We start from the raw sequence: 23,583 nt of genomic DNA on the forward strand, positions 1-23,583 counted from the left end.
CACTTCCTTTGCTGATTGACAGATGCGGCGTCAACTGCCGAACCGTAATGCACCTGTCCTCGCGAATGACATCAGCTCGCTGCAACGTGCCAGGTGTGACGGCCACGGATGGTGTCCCCTAGCGCTGCAAATAGTGGAGCTCAGCCGAACCGCCTTCTGATGACCTTATCCTCCGTGCCCAGCGGCTACCTGTACTTCTGTCGACAGTAGATGTTCCGTACATGTTGCACAAGCGTTTGTGAATATTCCCCTCGGTTTCTTTCTCTGCAGTGGAATGATGGCACGTTGCTTGTAACGTACATCACTACAGACGGCTACGCTATCTGTCTGAAGTGACGGAAACTTCTCTCAGGAGACTTCAAATAATACATACGTAACGTTTCGCATTCGTAGAAGTGTTTTCGGCTGAGAAAAAAATGCGGTGCGTTACTTTCTGGGCAACCCTCGTAAAAAGACAAAAGGACACACACTGCAGTCGCATAACCGGATATGGACATAACTTGCTAGATTCTAAGTAACGTCGGCTAGAATGCAAAGAAGGAAGAGCCTATCCTTCTGTTGTGATCGCCAGGTACCTTTGACATCAAACATAAAAATATGGCAGGAAGAGAACCCCCTACAACCGGTTAGTTCCTGTTATGAAGTGGCTTTCTTGCACACAAAAACTATACTGTCCCATCACAAGGCCGACAGTATTAGGCAACATCTGTGACAAAAATTGATTCCAACATTGATTAGCGGTAATTTACAACGATTTGTTGATACTTTCTACAGATAAATTAAATTTACTTATGTCCAAATAACATCTACCAAACATATGAATGAAAACATTCAAACCTTGTCTCTTCAAAAGTAAAACGTAGATTTCATAAGGCTACACGAAATTATCTAAAATTTGATACTTTCAACAAATTAGCAATAGTTTACAGTACTTCAGTGTGAAGACTGCGCGTGGAAATATACGTAGATGTGTATCCATTTGCACTGATCTATCTTTAAACACTGGTATAGTCGTAGATCAAGTTAATGATTTTTTTTCTTTATTGTATTTCGATTCTCCCCCCCCCCCCCCCCAGAGCAATTAGCAATAGTTTACAGTACTTCAGTGTGAAGACTGCGCGTGGAAATATACGTAGATGTGTATCCATTTGCACTGATCTATCTTTAAACACTGGTATAGTCGTAGATCAAGTTAATGATTTTTTTTCTTTATTGTATTTCGATTCTCCCCCCCCCCCCCCCAGAGGGGGGGGGGGGGGGCTGGCAACAGCTTAGTGACGAGATATAACAATAACAAGAGGTGATAAAACGGTGACTGGTTAAAACTGGTACATGGCGAAAAAGTTGTGAAGAAAACATAAGAAACAAAGAGGTCAGTGATGTTGATTAAGCCGACTGGGATTAGCCGAGCGGTCTCAGGTTAAAAAAAATGGGTCAAATGGTACTGAGCACTATGCGACTTAACTGCTGAGGTCATCTGTCGCCTAGAACTTAGAACTAATTAAACCTAACTAACCTAAGGACATCACACACATCCATGCCCAAGGCAGGATTCGAACCTGCGACCGTAGCGGTCACGCGGTTCCAGACTGAAGCGCCTTTAACCGCACGGCCACACCGGCCGGCAGCGGTCTCATGCGCTGCAGTCATGGACTGTGCAGCTGCCCCCGGCGGAGGTTCGAGTCCTCCCTCAGGCATGGGTGTGTGTGTCGACAGGAGGTATAAATGGAGATAGAGAGGGGCTTTATCTGGGAGGGGGAATTAGTGGATGCCACCTTGGGAAAGGAGATGAAGTGTGTAGAGGTGGAGGATAGGGGGATACAACGGTGAAGGCGCGGCAGCGGGCAGGGGTTGGTGAGGAGAGGAGCAACCAGGGGATATGGGGGATCGAGTCAGTGGGAGTTGTAGCGGACGTGGACACGTACGAGGAAAAGGAGCAGATGGGGGGAAAGGAATCAGGTCATAGGGGATCAGCACAGGGGATGGGAGTTGTATACGGAAGACGAGGTGGAGTGCACAGTTGTCGAGGATCTGGAGGGACTTTTAGAATTTGGGGTGGTAGGGTGGGAGGTGGATACCCAGGTGGGACTAGCATAACAGAGTGTGGGACGGATTAAGGATTTGTAGGTGTGGAGGATGGTAGTGGGGTTCAGCCCCCATGTCTGGCCAGAGAGGAGTTTAAGGAGACAGAGGCAGTTCTGGGCTTTGTATTGGATGAGCAGAGATGAGGGATCCAGGTTAGGTGACAGTCAATGATGATCCCAAGGTAGGTGAGGGCGGGGGAGAGGTGGACAGGACGAGCGCAGATGGTAAGGGAAAAATCAAGGAGCCAGAAGGAGCAAGTGGTACGACCTACAAGGTTTGCCTGGGTCTTGGAAGGATTGATTTTGAGGAGCCACTGGTTACACCATGTGGCAAAAAGCTCAAGGTGATTCTGGAGAAGGCGCTGTGACCGTCGAAGAGTAGGAGCGAGGGAAATGTGGGCGGTGTCATCAGCATACTGTAGGAGGTGGACCAGATAGGGGGATGGGTTGGGGCATGTCTGCCGTGTACAGGAAGTTGAGGAGAGGGGAGAGGACAGAGCCCTGGGGCACACCTACGGACGGCGAGAAGGTGCGGGAATCGGCGTTATGGATGGTGACGTAGGAGGGGCGGCGGGAGAGGAAGGAGGCAATCAGATGGACGAGGGGCGGAGGTCTGGAGTTTAAACAGGAGACCGGGATGTAGGCCTCTTGGATGTCTAGGGAGACAAAAATGGCGGAGCGACGGGAGTTAAGCTGAAAGGAGAGGAGATGAGTGAGGCATAGGAGTTGATCATCGGCAGAGGAGCGAGGTCGAAAGCCACATTGGGTGTTGGGGAAGAGGTGGTGATGGATGCGCATGCGCCGGCTAAGGGTGGAGTCCGAGAGCTTGCTGAACACCAGTTAACGATGACTGACATAACTTCTATAAGTCCACTTTCACTATTCTTTGCGGTGACTGTAGACGACTCCTCAGACGCTCGCTCAGGTACTATCTGAGGCACTATTTTCAGGTATTGACTAACTACTGAATGCCCGGTTATATACACGTCCGGCGGATGGACGTCCACTTGGAAAATATTTGTGAGACGTAAGGCGGAAGCGGAACGTAGTTGTCGACGTGTGCGCCCTCTTTGGAACTCAGCCTAAACTACGGTGTGTCTGAGTCTTAGGCCAGACGGCTCTCTTACAAGTGGGCTGTGCCCATACCTTCTGGCGTACACAGCATCTTTCTTCAGCAAGACACGTCATTTGTACTGGTGTGCCAAATCTAACAGCGAAAGTAACTTTTATATGACGTGTCACTGCCAAGCAGCTTAGTTCTATGGAACGGGGACCACACTTGGAAACAACTATTACACTACAGTGCAGAAGGTAACTGAAACAAACGAGCAATCAGGCGAACAGAAATGGCACTTTCATTCAAAGACAATAATTACACAGAAGTCACGACGATTCATGACGGACCCCTGGGAATTATAAAACGTGGTGCTCGGTTCTTACTAGAGCGCAACAGCGCACGCTTCGCGGCGTGCTCGCTTGCTGACGACAAGGTGAGGAGCTGGGGGGACACGTCCCACTCCAGCCAACTGGCTGGCCGTTGGTGCATCTGGACGTGCTGCTCAGTGTAGCCTGCAGGATCTTCTTCGCTTGATCCAACCATCTGTTTGCTGCTGTCCCACGTGGTCTTCTGCCCTCCGTTTTTCCCTGCACGATGGTCTTCTCTAGATTATTCCCCTTCCTTCTGAAGATCTGCCCAAGGAATTGAAGGTATCTTTGGCCGACACGAGAAGATAACCCTCTTGTGATTTTAAGTTCTTCTATTATTGAAACATTTGTTCTTTTTTGTGTCCATGGTACACGTAGCATCTCCCGCCAACATCACATCTCGAAAACATCAATGCGGCTCTTATCACTGATCGTGGTACTCGGGATTGGTAGTTTAGTTAAATTCTATATTTACAGTGATTAATCAAAAAAATAAATAAATAAATACTGACTATTGAAATATTATTTACTCTGTTAAATATTGTGGGCTAGCTTGAGACTCTGAAATAACCCAATACCACGATAACATACGTACGGACATCGGCTATTCCGAAGTACGCACAAAGTAATGTTTTATACACAGCGCGCGAGTCACCGTCTTCTAACAGATATTTCGCGTGAGCGGTGCTATTATGGAGAGAAAATATGCGTGCTTTTAAGTAAACTGTAATGATTAATTTGGCTCTCAGGGGCTATTCGTCACTTATGTACCAACTTTCACAAAGAAAGTGAGATATTTTTTATGCTTATCAAACGGAATATTTTTCTGCATTCACTATTAGTTATCTGCAAGGCAAAAATTGAGGAGAATTTCGTCTGCCGTTAACCGGCCAATCTTAAACATACTGAAATCATTCAGTACGAAAACATTAATGAATGGAATTTGTCTTTACTTTACTAGCTTTGAAACTATTAAAAAATCAAAATAGAGAAGTCTCCTGCATTTACATTTAATATTATAGACTGAATTTCTAACAAAAAAATTTCGTCAGCATAATAGTCGACCAAATACTACTAGAGAAATAGAGCTCCCCGCAACACGAAGTTCTGAAACAGAGTTATTAATTACAATTAATGATGGCTATTATGGGAAGTGCTCACTACTTCAATAACCAACACTTTCTAATAACAATTAGACATATATTCTGATAACTTACAGACAGACTTACATTAAATATCAGACTTGGTACGATGGCGGCCTTCCACTAGACGAAAACAAGCTAGGAAACAAAATCTAACCCAAAAAAACATTATCTCTGTTCTTCTTCATCTACATTAAACATAAAATACACAAAAAGGCTATTTGTTAAACGCATCGCTGTTTGCGAGCTTTACAGATAATAAACAACACTTTTTAATATCTGATATTCATGGCGCACACGGACTTAGTCTTTCATATTTTTTAACACACAAAAAGCCTTTTAATTTTTCTCGAAATGTCAATTTATGTGACGCTCCGTCACACACTACCTTTCACGGTCCAGGTCTCGCATCCATATAAGAGTACCGTAAACACCAATGCTTCTACCAAGCGCATCTTCATTGTATTGGATATTGCCCGATTCTGCCATATCTTAGTGACTTTCACCATTGCAGCTAGACTAAGAATGATTCGTCGTCTTATCTCTTTATCACACTTTCTGTGCAGTTGATCACAGAGCCTACATATGCATAATCAATAACTATCTCCAGGTTCCTTAGGCATCCTGTAAGTTGGGTTTCATCGATGCCTTGGCGATTTATTACCATTGGTTTGGTTTTTTTTTTCATGTTTATCTCTAGGCCAAGGTTCAGACTAATATCTTTCACTATTGAGAACAGATTCCAAGTCCTTCCTCACTTCCTGCTACGAGTGTACTATCATCTGCGAAGCGTAAATTGTTGATTTTCCTGCCGCCAATTGAAATCCCACTGTCCCAGCGCTTTCCTGATTACACACTCTCCATAGATATTTCTAGAGTTGAGGTGACAGTATGCAGCCTTCTCTGACGTCATTTGTCACATCGAAAAATTCCGAGTATTCACCATCTACTTTTATGGTTGCGGTATGGCTATTATAAAGACCTTTCAATAAGGATACCAGGTGTTTTGGAGCCCCAGACTCGTTGAGCACATGCCACAAATTGTCACACATGACACAATCAAAGGCCTTTTTATAATCTAGGAAGCAGATGTAGGCAGGAACACAGAACTCATATCTTGTTGTGTTGTGGTTTTCAGTCCTGAGACTGGTTTGATGCAGCTCTCCATGCTACTCTATCCTGTGCAAGCTTCTTCATCTCCCAGTACCTACTGCAGCCTACATTCTTCTGAATCTGCTTAGTGTATTCACCTCTTGGTCTCCCTGTACGATTTTTACCCTCCGCCCTGCCCCCCAGTACTAAATTGGTGATCCCTTGATGTCTCAGGACATGTCCTACCAACCGATCCCTTCTTCTAGTCAAATTGTGCCACAAACTTCTCCCAAATTCTATTCAATACTTCCTCATTAGTTAAGTGATCTACCCATCGAATCTTCAGCATTCTTCTGTAGCACCACATTTCGAAAGCTTCTATTCTCTTCTTGTCCAAACTATTTATCATCCACGTTTCACTTCCACACATGGCTACACTCCATACAAATACTTTCAGTAAAGACTTCCTGACACTTAAATCTATACTCGATGTTAACAAATTTCTCTTCTTCAGATACGCTTTCCTTGCCATTGCCAGTCTACATTTTATATCCTCTCTACTTCGACCATCATCAGTTATTTTGCTCCCCAAATAGCAAAACTCCTTTACTACTTTAAGTGTCTCATTTCCAAATCTAATTCCCTCAGCATCACCCGACTTAATTCGGCTACATTCCATTATCCTCGTTTTGCTTTTGTTGATGTTCATCTTATACCCTCCTTTCAAGACACTGTCCATTCCGTTCAGCTGCTCTTTCAAGTCCTTTGCTGTCTCTGACAGAATTACAATGTCATCGGGAAACCTCAAAGTTTTTATTTCTTCTCCATGGATTTTAATACCTACTCCGATTTTTTCTTTTGTTTCCTTTACTGCTTGCTCAATATACAGATTGAATACCATCGGGGAGAGGTTACAACCCTGTCTCACTCCCTTCCCAACCACTGCTTCCCTTTCATGTCCCTTGACTCTTATAACTGCCATCTGGTTTCTGTACAAATTGTAAATAGCCTTTCGCTCCGTGTATTTTACCCCTGCCACCTTTAGAATTTGAAAGAGAGTATTCCAGTCAACATTGTCAAAAGCTTTCTCTAAGTCTACAAATGCTAGAAACGTAGGTTTGCCTTTCCTTAATCTTTCTTCTAAGATAAGTCGTTGGGTCAGGATTGCCTCACGTGTTCCAACATTTCTACGGAATCCAAACTGATCTACCCCGAGGTCGGCTTCTACCAGTTTTTCCATTCGCGTTAGTATTTTGCAGCTGTGACTTATTAAACTGATAGTTCGGTAATTTTCACACCTGTCAACACCTGCTTTCTTCGGGATTGGAATTATTATATTCTTCTTGAAGTCTGAGGGAATTTCGCCTGGCTCATACATCTTGCTCACCAGATGGTAGAGTTTTGTCAGGACTGGCTCTCCCAAGGCTATCAGTAGTTCTAAGGGAATGTTGTCTACTCCCGGGGCCTTGTTTCGACTTAGGTCTTTCAGTGCTCTGTCGAACTCTTCACGCAGTATCGTATCTCCCATTTCTTCATCATCTACAAAAAATGGCCTCTGAGCACTATGGGACTTAACATCTAGGCTCATCAGTCCCCTAGAACTTAGAACTACTTAAACCTAACTAACCTAAGGACAGCACACAACACCCAGTCATCACGCATCATCTACATCCTCTTCCATTTTCATAATACTGTCCTCAAGAACATCGGCCCTGTATAGACCCTCTATATACTCCTTCCACCTTTCTGCTTTCCCTTCTTTGCTTAGAACTGGGTTTCCATCTGAGCTCTTGATATTCATGCAAGTAGTTCTTTTTTCTCCAAAGGTCTCTTTAATTTTCCTGTAGGCAGTATCTATCTAACCGCTCGTGAGATAAGCCTCTACATCTTTACATTTGTCCTCTAGCCGTGCCTGCTCAGCCATTTTGCACTTGAGACGTTTGTATTCCTTTTTGCCTGCTTCATTTACTGCATTTTTGTATTTTCTCCTTTCATCAATTAAATTCAGTATCTCTTCTGTTACCCAAGGATTTCTACTGGACCTCGTCTTTTTACCTACATGCTCCTCTGCTGCCTTCACTATTTCATCCCTCAAAGCTCTTCGATGAGCAGTATTGTTCGAAATCCAGGGATTCTTCGCTTGAGGGGTGTTAGTGACCTGTTCACTGAGAGATGAAATGATGATTTCCTTCATTTTGCTCCATATTTTGGAAGCTACTCCTTCCTCTGCTAAGTTTTGGAGTTTGGGTCTTGTTCTTTCTCCAGATTCATTGTGACTAGTTTTATCTGTCAGACGAAACTGCCTCACTCTTTTCTTTTCCGTCACTTTCAGTTTTATCTCATTTTCATATACAGCATGATATGCTCACTGCCACACTGCAACAGGTCAGTTTATTCACCTGCAAAATGACGCATACACTGATCATCTAGAACATTACGACCACCTTCTTGACGTCCGCCCCCGGTAGCTGAGTGGTCAGAACGACGGAATGTCATACCTAACGGCCCGGGTTCGATTCCCGGCTGGGTTGGAGATTTTCTCCGCTCAGGGACAGGGCGTTGTGTTGTCCTTGTCATCATCATCATTTCATCGCCATCGACACGCAAGTCGCCGAAGTGGCGTCAACTTGCACCAGGCGAATCGTCTACCCGACGGGAGGCCCTAGCGACAAGGCATTTCCATTACCTACCCGATATCCAGTGTGCCCACCTCTGGCGCGGATAACAGCGGCGAAGCGTCGTGGCCTGGAAACAACGAAGCCTCGGTAGGTCGCTGCAAGTAGCTGGCACCACACCTGCACAAACAAATCGCCTGTGAAATCTTATGGGACTTAACTGCTTTGGTCATCAGTCCCAAAATTATACTAAATTATACTAAGGACAAACACACACACCCATGCCCGAGGGAGGATTCGAACCTGCGACCGTAGCAGTCTCGCGGCTGCACACTGAAGTGCCTAGAACCACTCGGCCACACCGGCTCGGCAAGTCGCCTAATTTCCGTAAATTTCGGGGAGGAGAGTGATCAGTTCTGACGCCACGTTGTTTTAACATACCAGATTTTTTCTTTCGGGTTCAGATCTGGGGGGGGGGGGGGGGGAAGCGGCATATCAATTGGAATTCGCCACTGTGTTCCTCGAATCATTCCATCACACTCTTCTACTTGTGACATTGCGCATTGTCTTTCCGAAAAATGCCACTGCCACTCCCCTCATCAACGGCCGTACGTGGTCTGCAACCGGTGTGCGATGCTCTTTGGCCGTCACGGTGCCTAGCACGAGCTCCACTGCATCCACGAATAGCCATGTGAATGTTCCCCAGAGGATAATGGAGCCGCCGCCGGCTTGTGTGTGTGTGTGTGAATTCCTAAGGGCCAAACTGGTGAAGTCATCGGTCCCTAGACTTACACACTACTTAAACTGACTTATTCTACGAGCAAAACACACACTCACACACACCCACGCCCGAGGGAGGACTCGAACCTCCGGCGGGAGGTGCCACACAATCCGTGACACGGCACCCTAACCCGCGCGGCGCCGCCAGCTCGTCTCCATCCCGCAGCACAGGTGTCGAGGACTTGCTCCCGTGGAAGACGACGGATTCGCGCCCTCTCATCAGCAAGATGAAGGAGGTAACGGGAGTCAGCAGACCGTGCAAAGCTCTGGCATTGCACCGACGTCCAGTGCCGATGCTGACACGCCCATTTCAGTCGTAGTGCTGTAAACATTGTCACATTCACGGGTCGATGGCTGCCGAGGCCCATCTCAGGAGAGTTCCGTGTACTTTGTTTTCAGAGACGCTCGTACTCTGCGCAGTAGTTCCGCCACAGTCGGCCCTCTGCCCTGTTTCACCAGCCTGCCGAGTCTCCGATGTCCGACATCTGCAATGAGGGGTGGCCACCGACGTCTGGACGTGATTTCACTTTGGCTTCGCCTGCTCGAACACCCGACAAGTCGTGCAGATTCCGGAATGCTCGACTCGAGCCTGCGGACCGTCACAAACTTTCCTCGGTCGTACAGCTAGATCGCGCGCCTTCCCCGATCTTACACGAGTAGAGCACGCCGGCTGGTACTACGTGCACCGTGCGTGTGTACGACTGGCCGTCATTCGTCTCCAGGTGATGCTGTTGTCGCCTGGATCGGTTTATCTGCATAGTAGGTCTGTGGTCGTAATATTCTGGCTGATCAGCGTATCTCGCACGTTGCATTCTGTGAAATCCGATAGGAAAAATGCTTCGCTAAGCTACGTTACTGCTCTCCCAATTTACAACTTGCCGGATGCGATATCTTTACTCCTTCCTTAGGATTTGGAAAAGCTGCCTCGCTGCACCTTTGGAACACCAGCTGGTCGTTCCGCCTGTGATTCGGAATCCATTTGACTCGTTTCATCCCCAGAGTAGTTGTCGGACGCACCCCGTAGTCTGTCCGGGGCAAGCGAGATCATCGCGGCTGCCGACTGTTTCTGCCGAGTAGTGGAGCCGTGTAAGCTCTCACAAGTCCACGAGGGACACTTCTGATGATACTCGTACAATAAAGCATCCGGAGCCAACAATTTCAACTGCACTAGGATTGTTTCACATCTTGATAGGCAACAGAGAGACGACAGTGAAAATTTGTGATCGTTGGGTAGTCTGTGTTTTGAGCGTATCCATGAGGCAAATTTCAACTTGCTGATTAAATCTTCCTCTTCATTTCGTACAGATCACTGAGATGCAGTAAGGTGTTTACTTCATGGTGAAACAAAATGTTCAGCACATTTGAGAGAGGATTTTTTTGGCTTTTTGAAAACGTTATCTTAATCTCATCAATATCTTCTCAAGTTTAGAGCCACGAATTTAAATACGCACACCTGCATAAACGCACAAATGAACAAAATTTTGGGCGCGAATGAACGCTGAACACTGTCGAAATGTCTGGACCGTACGAACTGATCATTATTTCTATTATTAACTGGGTATTCAGTTGTTAATATCTTGCAAAAATTAATTCCTTTTATGAAGTTATCTTCGTTAATTTCTCTTTGTGTTTTCATACAGGATTTCGCACGTGCGGTGGACAGACCTACATTTTCATAACTGATTCACAATTTTCAACGAGTAAACGAATTCAATGGATCGACTGTTTGCATTTTACTGTGTCCTTAATCTTCGTAACGCATATCTGTGTACAGTCATACTAAAGAAATTTCCTTAAGGAAAGATGCACTTATTAAACTTCCTCTGAAAACCGTAAAGGAGGAGAGCAGTCGTTTAGAGGGCCGTCGGCCCGGGGCCTGCAGCCGCCCCTCGCAGCCGCACGTGGCGCCGTTTTGCCGAAATATCGCCGCCCCGCCAGGAACTGAACCCGGGCCCACCGGCACCAGAGCCCGGTGCTCTGCCCACTAGACCGCCGCGGTCACTCAACAGTCAGTTAAGGACTGTCGAAGTGTGTGGTAACGCTTCAGCAAAATGAAGTGTTTGTAAAATCCAACGCGGAGATCCCGTCCTGTGAGACGTTTTTTGTATGGAAACAGATGTGAAACAGGACGTGTCCCCTTCGTGCATACCATGCTTGTTTCCAAAGAAATGAAGAAAAGTTAGTTCAAATGGCTCTGAGCACTATGCGACTTAACTTCTGAGGTCGCCTAGAACTTAGAACTAATTAAACCTAACTAACCTAAGGACATCACACACATCCATTCCCGAGGCAGGATTCGAACCTGCGACCGTAGCGGTCGCTCGGTTCCAGACTGTAGCGCCTAGAACCGCACGGCCACTCCGGCCAGCAGAAAAGTTAGTCTTCACCGCACAGGAGGTATCGTACCACTATAGCGCTCTTTACACAGGAGTTCTCAAAGACCGTTAAACTACATCGTTTCATTTTAATTAAGTATAACTGCATACAAGATTGGTGTATGATTTGTTGCGATCATAAACCACAGTTTAAAACACTCGTTCCATTGTGTATTGCAACCTGCCGAAAGTTTTTGTTCTACATTCCTGACCCATTTTCTCCGGAGTACCATTTTGTAAAAAGTAGTAACTATGTCTCCAGTAGGCGTTCATAACTGAAACGGCCAGTAAACCCGCTGGGCAGAACAGGTGATGGGGATTGTGGAAAGAGCCAAATAAGGTGGCGGTCAGTTTCACTTCAAAATTGTAATTTATTGTAATTTAATACCACATTAAAACCAAACAGCACATAGTCGAACCTTTACAACTACGAGTTTCAAAATCCAATTCTTTCACAGCTGAAGGCCTCCAAACAAGAAATCTTAAAAATCAACAAGATAAATTTCAAGTGACTGAAGACACGCAGTTAAAATTGCAAATAAAATTTGTTCTACATTCCTGACCCATTTTCTCCAGAGTACCATTTTGTAAAAAGTAGTAACTATGTCTCCAGTAGGCGTTCATAACTGAAACGGCCAGTAAACCCGCTGGGCAGAACAGCTAGGCTGAAAGCCTCAAGGCAAAAGTGGATAGAACAAACATATACAAGGTGCAATACAAACGGCTGAAGGCCACAATTAAGTTTCAAAAAGTATATTACCATAACCTTTTAAGGCAGAAGGCCGCAGTGTTTTCGCTTAAGAGGAAATTTTGAGAATAAGGTTTTAAGCGGCTGAAGGCCCACAACTGATTTTCCATACATTCAAGATACCTTAAACCTCTAAGTGGCTGACGGCGCACTAAATGAAAAGATAGCACAACAACAGTAACTTTCAGCAAAATATCCACTTGCCAGAATTCAGACTTACTTATACGGGCTGAAGGCCCTTGATTTGCATAAAACACAAGAATTTTTTTTCTTTTAAAGCATTGACTATAATAGATTACCAACAGACCATTAAACACTCATGAAAAGGACAGTATAGGCAACGGCATTCAGATTCCTCCAGGGGAGAGGGGGGGGGGGCTGCCCTCGAAACGTTAAGTCACTCAGGTGAGACAGGCGGTGGGCCCAACTACACTTGATCCGTCGGTAACCCAACCAAGAGACAGTCACGGACCGACCGACCACAAGACTTGCTAGCCACCAATCGGTACATAAAAACTTAAAGACCGAACTGTTATGGACGCGATTATCCGCAATGAAATATGTATTAAGCTGTCAAAATTACACATTGTGTTTGACAGCGACAACAGGTAAGGAGAGGACGCTGCCTGAAATTACATTAGTGGCCAGAACAGGTAACTGGAACACTAACGGCCACAAGGCAGAAAATTCCGCTGGTGAACTTGAATTGTAGTGAACCAATATAGTTTATTGCACCACACGGCAGCTCGATTTCATCACTACAAACACTCGATGTTGCTCACAGGAAAACCTCCCCAACAGCGAACCACCGAAACGAACGACACGACAAGAACAGACGTGGCTTAGGTACTTTGATGTCCTAGGTCGGTCGGCCAAGAAGCTCGTAGCTACTGGACAGCTCCACACACTCTCTGACAATGCGCAGGCACCGCCAGCAGACCCAGCCAACTGCGCCACGTGGAGATATCCTCCTTGGTCCGCACCTTCCGACCGACCCCCTTCAGAATGCCGAGAACATACACAACCTGACAAACACTTGCACGAATACCTGAACGATATCCAACAGTAACAAAGCACGTACGAAGACAAATTGGGAATCGATGCACACACACACACACACACACACACAGACACACACACACACACACACACACACACACAGCCGACTCATGAACGATCGGCGATCCAAAACGCGTCGTCCGGTAGGACGACCGACCGACGATCCACCGAGACCGTGGCGCGGCTCAAGGGATGCGTGGCGGCAGTGGTCGGCCGAGCCATGTCGGCGCAGACCTCACTGCTGCTCCAACCCGACTGCGCTAGCGCCGCATTACAACTCCCCCACTGGCAGGTCCGGACTGCGCTCCAGACGCGTTCCAACTGAGTGGCAGCCCGAGCTCGCGACCCGAACTGGCTTACGACAGACGATGACTGGGAAGTAATAGCAGTCGAGCAAAGATACTATGAGAGGGGGTATATTGATATGGACTGCTAGCGCCGCTCACGGTCAGGCAAAGCAGCAATTCAGTGACAGTAGTAATTTAAATTAACGTAGTGAGGTGGAAGTACATTAAAAACAGGGTGTAAAATACATGATGGCGGAACATGAGCCACGCATGGCTTAATAACCACAATTTCTTTAGATTATGTTGCTAGTGAAATTTGTTCCTGGGTATAAAATGTCGACTTTGGCTTCATTTAGCAATCACAAATTAATTTAAATCTGGCAGGAGGTTGTTATCATTAAGATAGTTGTGTCTGGTTATGTGAGTTCCTGCACGCCAATGATTGCCTGAGAGTGAGGTTTATGTATGCGTGTAAGGCGTTGCAGTAGTAATATGTAAATAATAAATCGACAAATAATGATTGCTTGCGCCAATTAAAAATTGTTTGTTAAGTGTAACGTTGTCCACGTTGTGTACGGAGTCCCTGTCGACCAGACCTCACACCCTTGTACAAGTTAGCTGGCATCTGACAGGGAAGGTGGCTCGCAGAGCACTGCGCCGGCCACTTCTCGGGTACGAAACTTTTCCGGAGACGAAAATTTCGTCTATTTGGAAACACCAAAATTTCAAACCTAAATAAAATTAGCACTGGGTTCTGACGTGCTAGGAGAACTATTCCGAGAATTTTAGGATTTGTACGTGATTTTTTATGGAAAGCTGTTATTGTTCATGCCTGCAGTGAGTTAAATATCGACAGAATTGCAAACCAAAACGCTTTTTCCCGAAGCTTATAAAATGCGAACGCAATGTGTCACGAAATGCGGAAAAGGATTGTCGTCAAATGAGGTATTTTACTAATCAACGAAAAAAGATAATTCAGTGTGTTCAGTAGTTTTGAAAGAATTGATTTTTGTTATACTCGGAGACACCGTAGGTAAAATTAAATACTTTAGAGTATACTCACCAAAAAGCAGAAGCGTCGTGACGTCGTCAGCCACACACAAGAAAGAGAGAGAATATGCTAGATTTTGGAGTAATCCTTCTTCGAGCTAGAGAACAAACATACACAGAAATCACTCACACATACACACACTCAAACACGCGCATAAACATGCCCGTGCCCCTACATGGCACTGGCTGGACACGTAATGCTTGTGCTGCATTTTGGCAAATGGATTAGGCTGCGGTGGAGGTTGTGTAGGGGAGGCAGGGCAGAGGGGCAGAGAGGTTGGACGCAGGGCGAGGGTTTTGGGTGGGTAGATAGTGGCTCAGACGGAGGCAGCCGGTTTGTCAGGCAGGGAAGTGGCAGTGGCAGGGAGGGTTGGCAGGTGCACGGGGCAGGCGAGTGGCGCACGGCCGGCAGACTGGAGGTTGTACGAGGATGTCAGTTGTGAGGAGTTGACAGCCTGGAGAAACTGTTGCCTGATGGGTGGGGGACACTGGGCTACCCCAGAGACTGAAACGAGGACGATTACGGAAGGAGAGGACGTGTTGCAGGCGTAATTCCCATCTGCATAGTTAAGAGAAGCTGGTGGTGCACTTAAGGATTTAGATGGCCCAAGCTGTGAAGCTACCATCGAAATTGAGCGTATTACGCTCTGCTGCACATTGGGCCGTGAGGTGATCAACTTTTCTCTCAGCGACAGTTTGGCATTGGCCATCCATCCTGGTGGACAGCTGGTTAATAGTCAAACCGACATAAGAAACTGTGCAGTGTTTACAGCAGATTTGGTGTATGGCATGGCTGATTTCAAAGGTGGCTTGTACTCTGTTGGGGTACAGGAAGTCTGTGACTGGAGTACAGCAGGGAGTGCTGGGTGGGTGGATTGGGCAGGTTCAAATGGTTCAAATGGCTCTGAGCACTATGGGACTTAACATCTGTGGTCATCAGTCCCCTAGAACTTAGAACTAATTAAACCTAACTAACCTAAGGACATCACACACATCCATGCCCGAGGCAGGATTCGAACCTGCGACCGTAGCAGTCGCGCGGTTCCGGACTGAGCGCCTAGAATCGCTAGACCACCTCGATATACCAGAAGGATACGATCTCTGTGACAAAGGCTTGGGAATGGAAGCAGTTTAGGGAAGCACTACAATGTTGTATAGGTTGGGCAGTCGACGGAACACCACTGTAGGAGGGGTTGAATGTCTCTTATTTCAGGGCAGGATGAGAAATAATCAAAGCCCTGGTGAAGGATACAGTTCAGTCAGTCATCCACTACAACACGATGCTGGATGAGGGGGGGGGGGGGGGGGAATCTGCTTTGTAGTTGATTCTCGGCGTTGGTGGAAGTGGAAGACCAAGGTACGAGACCCTCCCAATCCAGTTACTTGGCACTTGCTACTCTAGACCTGTAACAGGCTTATTGCGCTTGACAAGAGGCCAGGCCACAAGTGAAAGCAGCTATGTCATACACCAAATGTACTGTAAATACTGCACAGTTTTTTTAATGTCAGTATAACTTTATTTAGCTGCCAACCAGGATAAACGGCTACCGACGAACTGTCACTGAGACGAAGTTGAGCACCTTGTGGAACAACGAGCAGCTGTGCATAATGTGCTCAATTTCAATGGCTGCTTCACAACCCAGGCCATCTACATCCTTCCCTAGACCACCAGCTTCTCTGAACTGTGCAGATGACAGCTATCCTAGCGACACATCCTCTGCTTGCAAAATCGTCCCTGTTTCAATCTCTTGTCTCCCCACCCTCCATGTGACGGTTTCCCCTCGGCCCGACCTGCGCTGCTCCCCACAGTCTCTAAGAACCGTGCATCACTTGTCTAGCCCGAACACCTGCTGACAAACCGGCTGTGTGTGTGTGTGTGAGCTGTGTGTGTGTATGTGTATGTGTGTGATTTTTGTTTGCACTTGTACTCTAGCTTGAAAAAGTATTACTCCGAAGCTGGCAAATTTTCTTTCTTCTTTTGTGTGTTCCCCTGACGACGACCTAATGCCTCTTCTTTTTGGTGAGTGGTTTCCTTTAGCCTAAAGTGTTGGCATTCTGCCAGAACTCCGCTACTAGGTAAAATGAAAGTCTTTTACGCAATGCAGATGGAGACGTTAAAGCGAGATCGCGGCAGAAGCGGAACTCTCGGGCTGCCTGCGGAGACTACCTATAGCGACGACGCCGAAACTTTGGACTCGAACTAATTTGAAGTGGATTATAGGTGCGGAGCAGTGATCGTGTTAGCTAGGCTGGTGAGGTGGGCGCTGGGCAGGCAGCAGTAGTGTGGAGGCGGTAGTGTAGAGTAGTGTAGGCGAGGCGAGGTGAGGTAGGTAGCTGCGCGCCGCCGCCGCCGCCGCCGCCACCGCCGCGCCGCGGCCACGTGACCTGAGCGGGCAAGTGACGGTGACGGGGCTATTTGTGTGTTGCAGTGCGGCGGCTTCCACTGCGCAGGCGCGCCGGGCCGCTCGGCTAGGGTGAGTCAGCCACTCTTGTACTCTACTCTACTGTATTATACTCTAGAACACGCGTTGCGTTTCACCGCACCCTCCCGCACTCGCTTCCAGACACGTGTGTCAGATGTGTGTACTTGTAAACTGTAGTGGCACCGCACAGCGCGTTGCATCGAGTATGGCTTCCAGCTTCTTGTAACAACGTAAAATAAAATTAAATAGACCTGTAACCAATTTAAACAATAATTTCAGTGATTTTGTCTCAAGGACGAGAATGCTGGCGTAGCTGCCGGAGAGCTCGGCGCAGTCTGTCTGGGTGGTTACTGCTGACACCGTTCTTACTGAGGGATGTGAGACAGCGGTGAGACACACACTGGACGCTTACTCGCCACTTCACCCGTACTGGTGGCCTCCAGGTTTCGGTCGATTCTCGAAGTGAGATACCCGGAGATTTCGGACTGGCAGCCAGATGACGTCGGCACTTTACCACAATATTTCGGCAGACAGCCGTGCAACCATCTTCGTATGCGTTTTGCAGTGTAAAGTTCAGCTAGAGATGGCTGAGTGACTGACAGACGAAATATTGTGGCAAAGTGTCGACGTCATCCGGTTGTAAGACGGAAATCTCGTGGAATATACAGTACGTTCGTGTTTCCGCCAGTCGCTTAAGGTGAACGGCTGGGTAGTTTGTTTCAAAGAGCGCTGTCGATATCTTTCCCCAATCCGAGCTCGTGATACACCTTCAATGAAATTATCGACGTCGGGACGTTAAACCTTAATCTTATTTCCTTTTCCTCTCCAATTCGCATCTTTATCTCTCTGTGTCGGTTTTGCTGTAAGAGAATCTGGAAGAGGAAAGGCAGGAGAGAAACCCGCCCTAAGATAGCCTGATAGAACAAAGAGGAGTACGTTTCGGTACTTCCTTACGTAATGGTCGCAGTTGTTTTAACTTGCACATTTCATTTATTTGTTAAATGCTGACTTGGACAAGTTGGCCAGCAAACTCATTCTGTGAGATGGACTGCGGTTCCATATGCTGAGACAGTCGTCTGTGCAGCTACAAACTGATTCGCAATTTTTGTGTCTGCTGAGAGTCTGTGTTAGTTGTGGTCCTTTGTTGCGGACATGTTTATATTCCACCTCCGCCCACTTTGGGTCCACAGTAATCTGGTAATCTGTAAACCGAACACCTGTGAAGGTCTGTGTTTTCGATCCTTTTCGTCATTAGATATTTTTACACTGTTACACTTTCTCCGTAGTCTCTCATTCTGCAGCGTGTGGCACTGCTGAAAGATGTCCTGCTAGATCTTTTGAATTTCTGTTAGGAAGGGAAGCTATGTCTTATTACATCAGTGGCCGGATGGCAGGAGAGACGGAGCTACTCCTTCGTAGCGAGCAATAACAGATACCACCAGCTACAAGATTGGTTTTTGACTCGACAGCCGTAATTTGGAGAGAATGACTTGAAGCTTATCCCGTCAGAGTGCGAAGTAGTCAAAGGAAAAAGTTTCAAATACTGTAGAATGTGAAGCTCTGTTGTGTTGCATTAGTCGTCTGCAATGACAAAATTGCTTTTTTGTGAGATACAGCTCAGGTAAGAATGTGTGTTTGATACCATGTTGTCACGTTAGTCGATAGTAGCTTATCACATTAGTCAGGCTTAGTATGTTTAATAAACTGTAACTTAAACATTAAAAGTGCAATTTTCTGCATGCCAGCTTTTGAATGCGTAGACTGTCGTTGGATGTTACGGGACAAGGATCCGCGCCAGAACTGCGACTTTAGGGAGCAGAGGAACTTGTGGTAGAATGCATGGTGAATCTAAACGCTTCGCCTAAGGGCGGGCAGATAACGTCAGTACTTTAGTAAATGATAGAATACTGAAATGCTATCGTGCGCTTGGTGCAGGGTTTGTCTAGCTGGGCGACAGGCGCGCAGGAAACTGGCGGCTAGCAGGTGTGCGCGCGTGCAGAGCCGCTGCCAGACACCTGCTGGGCAGCTGGGCAGCTGGGCAGCGGCCCATTTTACCGGTGTCGTCGGCGAGCGGCAGTCGGCGTCTCTTCCAGCCACTCACTGCCGCTTTCTCCGCCTCGGTCGAGAGTACCTTACACAAAACATCTAAAGTGCGGTGGACTTGTGGAGGGGATCCCGTTCGCTTGACGTTAATCCCGTAGATTTCTGCCTGCGGGGACATTTAACAATGAGCATCTCCTGTACTGCAACGGACAGATGGCTATCTTACGTTGCAATTTCCACGGCAAGGATTTGTTTCCGGACATCATAGAATTTTTTTTCTAGTTTTGATAAGTACTATCTCCGGTAAGAATATAAGACACTTCAAAACATCACCGCGTATTTGTTCTTACCCAAGCCTTTATTTTTAAAATTCAGTAGCCTAGTCAGTGTCTTTAACATAGGGTAGTCTTTAGAAAAGTGCTCCAGCAATCTAAATATCTGCTTGTCTATAAGGGTTTCTCTTTCTGCTCATTGCCGTTAGTCAGGTCAATTTTACAACAGAGGCATTTGTATTATATATTTTAACATGTAAATTACAGCTAAAAGATTAATACATTGAAGCTGGGACTTCTGACACCCTAGCACGCCAGAAGTTCTAGGTACGCTGCTGTGCACGATACGCCTTATGCAGTGGATTGCGCGGAAGCAAGGCCGATTCGAGAAACAGGTACGTCAAACGACGTTCGTAAAACATACTTAAGACACAAATAAGATGACAAACTGGTATATCCATTATCCCTTTAAAGTAAACCCTTTACAGTTTACACAATAGCAAACTGTAATTCGAAAGATTGACATTTTCTGCATTTGCGGTTTATTCTCCTCACCTAGAGTCTTTAGCCACGTACTACTTATTACAATCTTCAGAAAGACTCACGAAGTAGTTAGGCTATAATATTTTATTTTTTTTATTGCAACGATAAGCTCATATTAACATTGAATCAATAACAACAGAACTATTATATATAATCAAAGAATAAACAATCTGTCCCTTGTGCGCGCCGCCAAAGAATAGTGCTGTCCTTCACCGTGCGTCTACGGATGTTCTGCTGGCGACTCCCACACAGCCCCCCTCCGATAGAGCGGAGCTGCGGGAATGTAGGAAGGGGTATTTATATTTCAGCCGACGCCCAGCTCTTGTGGGTACTGAAGGCATTGGCTTCAGCTTCCGTTGCTGGTAGTGGCGGTGCCGCCTCTTGTGGTGGCGAGGTGGTGTCAGCCTGATCCAGTGGTGTGGAGGGTGGCGCTCGGTGCCTGACCTCTGCGTCCTCTTCAGTCGGTCACATATGTGCAGGTTTGAGCCGTCCCAATGATACCACTTGACTCTTTCCATTTAGATCTATCTGCACGGTATGTTCATTCTGTGAGATTATCTGTAGGGTCCAGAATACGGAGGCTGCAGCGGTGACCTGACAGCGTCCGTCCGTAGCATCACATGTGTACATGAGCGTAGATCTTTGTGCACGAACGCATTTACCGCTCCATGTCTCGAGACAGGAGATAGGCCAAGTCTGGCCATATCCTCGCGTACCATTTGCAATGTAAACGGCAATTCGGTCTGTCGTGCCCCTTCTTTATCGGTGAAGAATTCTGCAGGCAGTCGAAAGGGTTCTCCATAAACCGATTCTGCGGTGGATGCCCCTAAATCCGTTTTCAATGCTGTGCGTAGGCCCAACAAAACTAGTGGTAACGCTGACGACCGAGATTCAGCATGGCACATTAATGCAGCTTTTAATGTTCTATGCCAGCGTTCCACCATCCGCTTGCTTGCCGGGTGGTACGCTGTGGTGCGATGATGTTGGAACCCGCAGAGGTTGGCCAATTCTGAGAACAACGTCGATTCAAACTGACGCCCCTGGTCTGTGGTGACATGTAAAGGGCAGCCGAAACGTGCGATCCGAGATGAAAGAAATACGCGTGCCACCGTTTCTGCAGAAATATCCGATAACGGAATCGCCTCTGCCCATCTGGTGAAGCGGTCCACCGCAGTGAGGAGATAACGGTATCCTTCCGACGGCAAAAGCGGTACCACGATCTCCAGGTGCACATGTGTGAAACGTTGTGTGGTAAGTGGGAACTTTGGATTTGTAGCTGTTTATTATACTGTTCGGTTAGTTTGTTATCATCAGTTCTGTATATGTGGCCACAGAACTGTAGTCTTCTTTTCCTCATTACATCAGTTAGGTCCACTGCTTTCCTTGGAATTCTTCTTTCAACACATTTACCAGTTTTTCGAGATCGCTAAATCTTGTTAGTTTAACTCTCTGCTGCAGACAGTATTTCGGGATATGGTAGTGTCTTAGTTCTGTGTTCCAGAAAAACTTTTTGTCTTATTTCTGTTTTTTGGTCATTTGGAATGCGATTTCCATTTTATGTACTCTATTTTCTATTGTGTTGATTATTATCCATTCTCCTGGGGATTTAAAACAGTTTCTTTTAGACATTGTGATTATGAATTTTAAGATTTTCAATGGCGTCACTGATATCTGTCACGAAGTGTGCTTCTTCAAGTGATATTTTTACTCCTTTTTTGTCTGCTTGTTTCTGTAGTTCTTTGATTTGTTCTTTGGCATTATCCAGTGAATCAGTAATTAACGCCGCATCATCTACAAAAGGTAGACAATCTATGGTAATTTTATTTTGGATTCTTCCTAGTTGAACATCCTTAGTATTGATGGATTTGCTTCATTCTGTCACCACATTCACTAAGGCGCAGTTAAAAAGTATGGGTGAGAAACCATCTCCTTGTCTTGCTCCTGATTTTGTTTCAAGTATTTTTGACAGTTCCCCCATAAATTTTAGGTTTGACGTTGTGTTTCTTAAAGTTCCATTAATTATTTCATTTGTTTTATTGTGGAGTCCATATTTCCTTAAAATGTTGATCAGTGCATTGTATCTACAGAGTCATATGCTTTTTTAAAATCTACTAAAATTATCATAATTTCAGGTTTCTGCTTTTCCTAATTTCTGTTGTGTTCTTTGGATACAGTATTTGCTCTGCATAAGACCTCCCATTCCTAAATCTTGTAATTTGTCGCCCAAATTTCATTAATGATTTTTGTTAGACATACAATAATGTTACTAGACTTTCCCTCAATTCAGAACTATATTGTCTTCTCCTGATTTTTGTTTGTTATTTTTAAGTTGTTTTGTGATTTCTTTGATTTCTTCTATTGTTGACGGCTTTGAGTATTGTTGTATCTGGATTACATTATCAAAAATAAATTCTTCTTTTGGTGGATCACAGTTGTGTAATTCTTTGAATTAGTCCGCAGTATTCTACGGTTCTTTGTGTTATTACATATTCCCTTGTGTTTTTGGATCTATAAACTCTGAACTGGACGGTCTATTTTTTTATTTTTTTTTTTTTAATATTGGTTTAGCCTCGACAACTTTTACGCTGAGTACCTGCACTACAGTGTGTCGTCTGCTGTTACCGTAACAGCTATCGACGATCGGGAGGTGGTCGGCTGCCGTCGACCTCGTGTACGGAAACGTCAGATAGTAAAGAGTGCTGCGTTGCTGAGTAGGCGTTTGCGACTGGAGAGCCGACGCCACCGTGCCGCGCTGCTGGCTGACCCACTTCCTCTGTTCTTTCGAGTTTTCACTGCGGATCGAACATCCCCTCATTTTTCGGCGGGAGTCCCGGATATTTTTAAATCGTGTTCCGTTATCTCGGCTGACAGCGTTACAGCCATTCTCAAAGTGAGACTATTGCAAGTTTTAAAATCACCTTACAAAGTGTACATAAACTCGTATGAACGGTAACACCGTTGGTAACAAGAGCTTTAGCCACAGATTAAGCTTGATGCACTTACGAGTAAAACGAGTGTTTTCTATAGCCTAATAAGCCAGAAGTAGATGAACATTGTATTTCCACTGGCTATTCCATCGATTGCGGTAAAGGTAAGGTACTGGCCACAGCCTTATCCTACTGAGATTCAGTGTTGAAGGAATCTGTGGAAATTGTGACCGCTCAATGTCATTCAATACGATCACGATGACACCCCTCGATCGACGTTAGCACTCGTGGTGTCACTCGCCTTCATACGTGGCAGTGGACGTTTGAAAATTCGTGACGCTAGCTCAATGTGCCACGGGGGTGAGGAGAAAGAACACGTCCTGACGATATCAGCATTATGCGTATTTAGATGTTCGATTAATCTGAATGGTTTGCAATGTTCCAGTGATTCTATTCGAACTCTATGCTGATGTACCGACAAGGATCATTTTCGCAGATAAACCTGCAAGTACGTAATGGATGTTCAGTTTCTCAATATAGTTCGTCGCACTCAGACATCATATATCCGATGTAAGAACAATTTCATGCATTTGCGGTTTTGGTGTCCCACAATATTGGTTGGCTAAATATTGTGACGATACGTTGTATACAACTTCCACAGATATTGTTTAACATGTAGTCAAGACTCTGTAATGAAGCCAAAATCGTGGATAAAAGT

At 45.9% G+C, this 23,583-nt stretch overlaps 1 protein-coding gene across 6 annotated transcripts in view; it reads left to right on the forward strand.

Annotated features, from left to right (window-relative positions):
- LOC126187518 (neurexin-1a) overlaps positions 1-23,583 on the forward strand; it is a 2,258,738-nt gene that overhangs the window by 158,708 nt on the left and 2,076,447 nt on the right. For all 6 annotated transcript variants that reach the window (XM_049928650.1, XM_049928652.1, XM_049928651.1 and 3 more), the window contains exon 2: positions 17,087-17,131. In XM_049928650.1, coding sequence (XP_049784607.1) covers positions 17,087-17,131 — 45 coding nt within the window. The remainder of the gene's footprint in view (positions 1-17,086; positions 17,132-23,583) is intronic.

The sequence above is a fragment of the Schistocerca cancellata genome, chromosome 5 (genome assembly GCF_023864275.1).
Source record: "Schistocerca cancellata isolate TAMUIC-IGC-003103 chromosome 5, iqSchCanc2.1, whole genome shotgun sequence".
NCBI lineage: Eukaryota > Metazoa > Arthropoda > Insecta > Orthoptera > Acrididae > Schistocerca > Schistocerca cancellata.